The 2,399-nt window shown below is 41.9% G+C and overlaps 1 protein-coding gene across 2 annotated transcripts in view; it reads left to right on the top strand.

Annotated features, from left to right (window-relative positions):
- Positions 1-464: 464 nt before the first annotated feature.
- The window catches only part of LOC102312098 (protein mono-ADP-ribosyltransferase PARP14), a 10,696-nt gene continuing 8,761 nt past the window's right edge, over positions 465-2,399 (top strand). For both annotated transcript variants that reach the window (XM_042214814.1, XM_042214812.1), the window contains exon 1: positions 465-738. In XM_042214814.1, the coding sequence (XP_042070748.1) occupies positions 564-738 (175 nt within the window). In that variant the 5' untranslated portion in view covers positions 465-563. The remainder of the gene's footprint in view (positions 739-2,399) is intronic.

A 2,399-nucleotide genomic window follows, 5' to 3' on the forward strand; every position in this document is an offset into this window, starting at 1 on the left:
ACCTCACCTCTTTCACAATGGCCGTGAAGATGAAGGCTTCGTTAAGGCTTTAACTCACTGCAGAGCCTGAGTTTGATCAGTTCAGAAAATTAATAGTTAAAAAAAGTTTTAAAAAACTGTTTGTTTGCCATGTCTTTAGTTTTATGCACACACACACACACACACACACGCGGAATAATAAAGACGTCTCAGTTTAGCAAAAACACTAAATGCAATTTTCTTTTATAAATTTGGTCAGAAACGGAACTTCATCTGTGCAACAAAGAAAGAAAGACAAAACATCGTATGCTGAAGCACAAAAGTGGAGGAAAGTTTTCCTCAAACTACACACTGAGTAGAGTAATTACCCTTTATTTCAGTATTTCCCAGAGCGATATTTGAGGCTATTGTTGGATTTAATTTCTTTAAATAATACAGTTCTCCAGTGAGGAAGGAGGAAACGATGCCGTTCACGGCTGGTGACGTCTAAGAAGCTTTGGCAGTACGGGCTGGGCTGTTGAGCCTCTGACTGCTGGAAGCTTTCGCTCCAGGTGTGAGTTTGTTTAGTCTTTCCAGTTCACATTATGGGGGACATTTACAAGTATCCCGTTTTCTTCGAGTGTTCCAAACTGAGCGCAGAGCAAAGGAAGAGGATAGAAAACTATTTCCATATTCGTCGCAAATCGGGCGGCGGTGAGTGCGGCTCGGTGACGGACGTGAACGACAAAGTTTACTGCGTCGCGTTTAAGGAGCGAGATGGTAAGTCAAGTGAACTGATCTGAATAAGAGTCTTTTTTAATCTCTTAATGTGAAACCTATTTTTGATGGCATGAAAATGAAAGTATGGAAAGTGAAAGTAAGCATGAAAACAGTTTATATTAATCGATTATTGTCCATCATTTTTTGTATGTTTTAATGAATGTGAACAGTTTGAATACGACAGAGTATTTTTACTGTGTATTTTTAAAGTATCTGTCACTGCGTCACTGTGCATTTTTAAAGTATCTGTCACTGCGTCACTGTGGCCATTTAGAAAAACAAGAGAGCATAGTTTCACTTTCACTCTTTTTGTTTAGGGCGAGTGTCACAAACCAGTAAGACGTAATCGTCGCTTGTTATATTGAAAGAAAAAACATCCAAAACTCTGCGTAAAGATATTAGAATAATTACAACTAAAACTCCAAGAAAGAACATTAGCCTACTGAAAAACAAGCAAACAAACGAGCTGTCATTCTAATTATGTCACGACGTACGAGGTGGACTCACGCGCTGGAGTCCGGGGATGATGCACACAAGGAAATTTATTGCAGAACAATGTCCAAAGAGAGTATATACACAGATATGGGGTAGTGCTATTTACAAGGGTGCGAGGCAGTGCTATGTACAAAAGGTAAGGGGGGAAGGGCTCCGGGGAAAATCCAGGGGAACACGCTCGTCTCACTCCACACAATCCAGACACGAATCCACTCGCACACCAGGAAAATAGTCCAGGGAATCTGTACACAAAGAGACGCTTAAATGCTGAACACACACACTGCATGGGAAAATACTTGCTGGGGCGCTCGACTTTCACTGACGCGATTCTCGCAACTATCCAGCGAAGAACAGCCGTTGCTTCCCCTCTTAAATACCACACTGATAAGGCACAGGTGTTTCTTCCTCCGAGGGCGTGGGCCAAGGGCGTGAACCCATAATGAGTTCAGCCCTGGCGAGAAAGCGGAGAAGAGAGAGAGAGGGGACTAGAGAAAAAGAGGGGGAGACAGCTGATCAGCGACCAGCTGAACCCCCAGGCAGACAAATTAAAAGTAAAGCAGATGTGGTACGGGCCCTACAACAACCACGTGACAAGCTTCTCCGGGGAAAGAAACGGCACACCACGTGATCTGGAGACTTATCCAACTGATGCTGATGCCGGGGGTCCAAAAACAGATCCTCGAAACCCTCATGACTGAGAAGCTGAAACTTCTTATTTTTTAGCTCTACACTGCAGAATAACTAAATTTATTTTGAAACATCATGTTTTCTCCATTGTGTATATGAAATATCATTCCTGTTATAAAGGTAGTGAAATAGAAGCATGCAGTGGCACCCTGCTCTTTACTGTACTCAAGTCAAGTGAAAATCCTTGAACCTGAAAGGTTTACGTGCAGTAACAAAAGCAAATGTCACCACCTGTCTGTGCTAATCACATACATAGATTCACCTGTAACGGAAAGAGTGAGTCTGTTAGCATGCCGCTGACTGGGTATCTCATGTTAACACACATTTCATATGCAATCAAAATGTAGCAGTAAAAAATAAATAAATAAAAGCTGGGCTTTAAAAACAATGTCTTCTTTTCTGTTTCAGCTCAACAAAGAGTCCTGCAAAGATCTCAGCATGAGTTCAACTTTCCAGATTGTACTCTGGTTCTGACTGTG

Source organism: Haplochromis burtoni, unplaced genomic scaffold (genome assembly GCF_018398535.1).
Source record: "Haplochromis burtoni strain Fernald_Lab_line unplaced genomic scaffold, NCSU_Asbu1 Contig_614, whole genome shotgun sequence".
NCBI classification, from domain to species: domain Eukaryota; kingdom Metazoa; phylum Chordata; class Actinopteri; order Cichliformes; family Cichlidae; genus Haplochromis; species Haplochromis burtoni.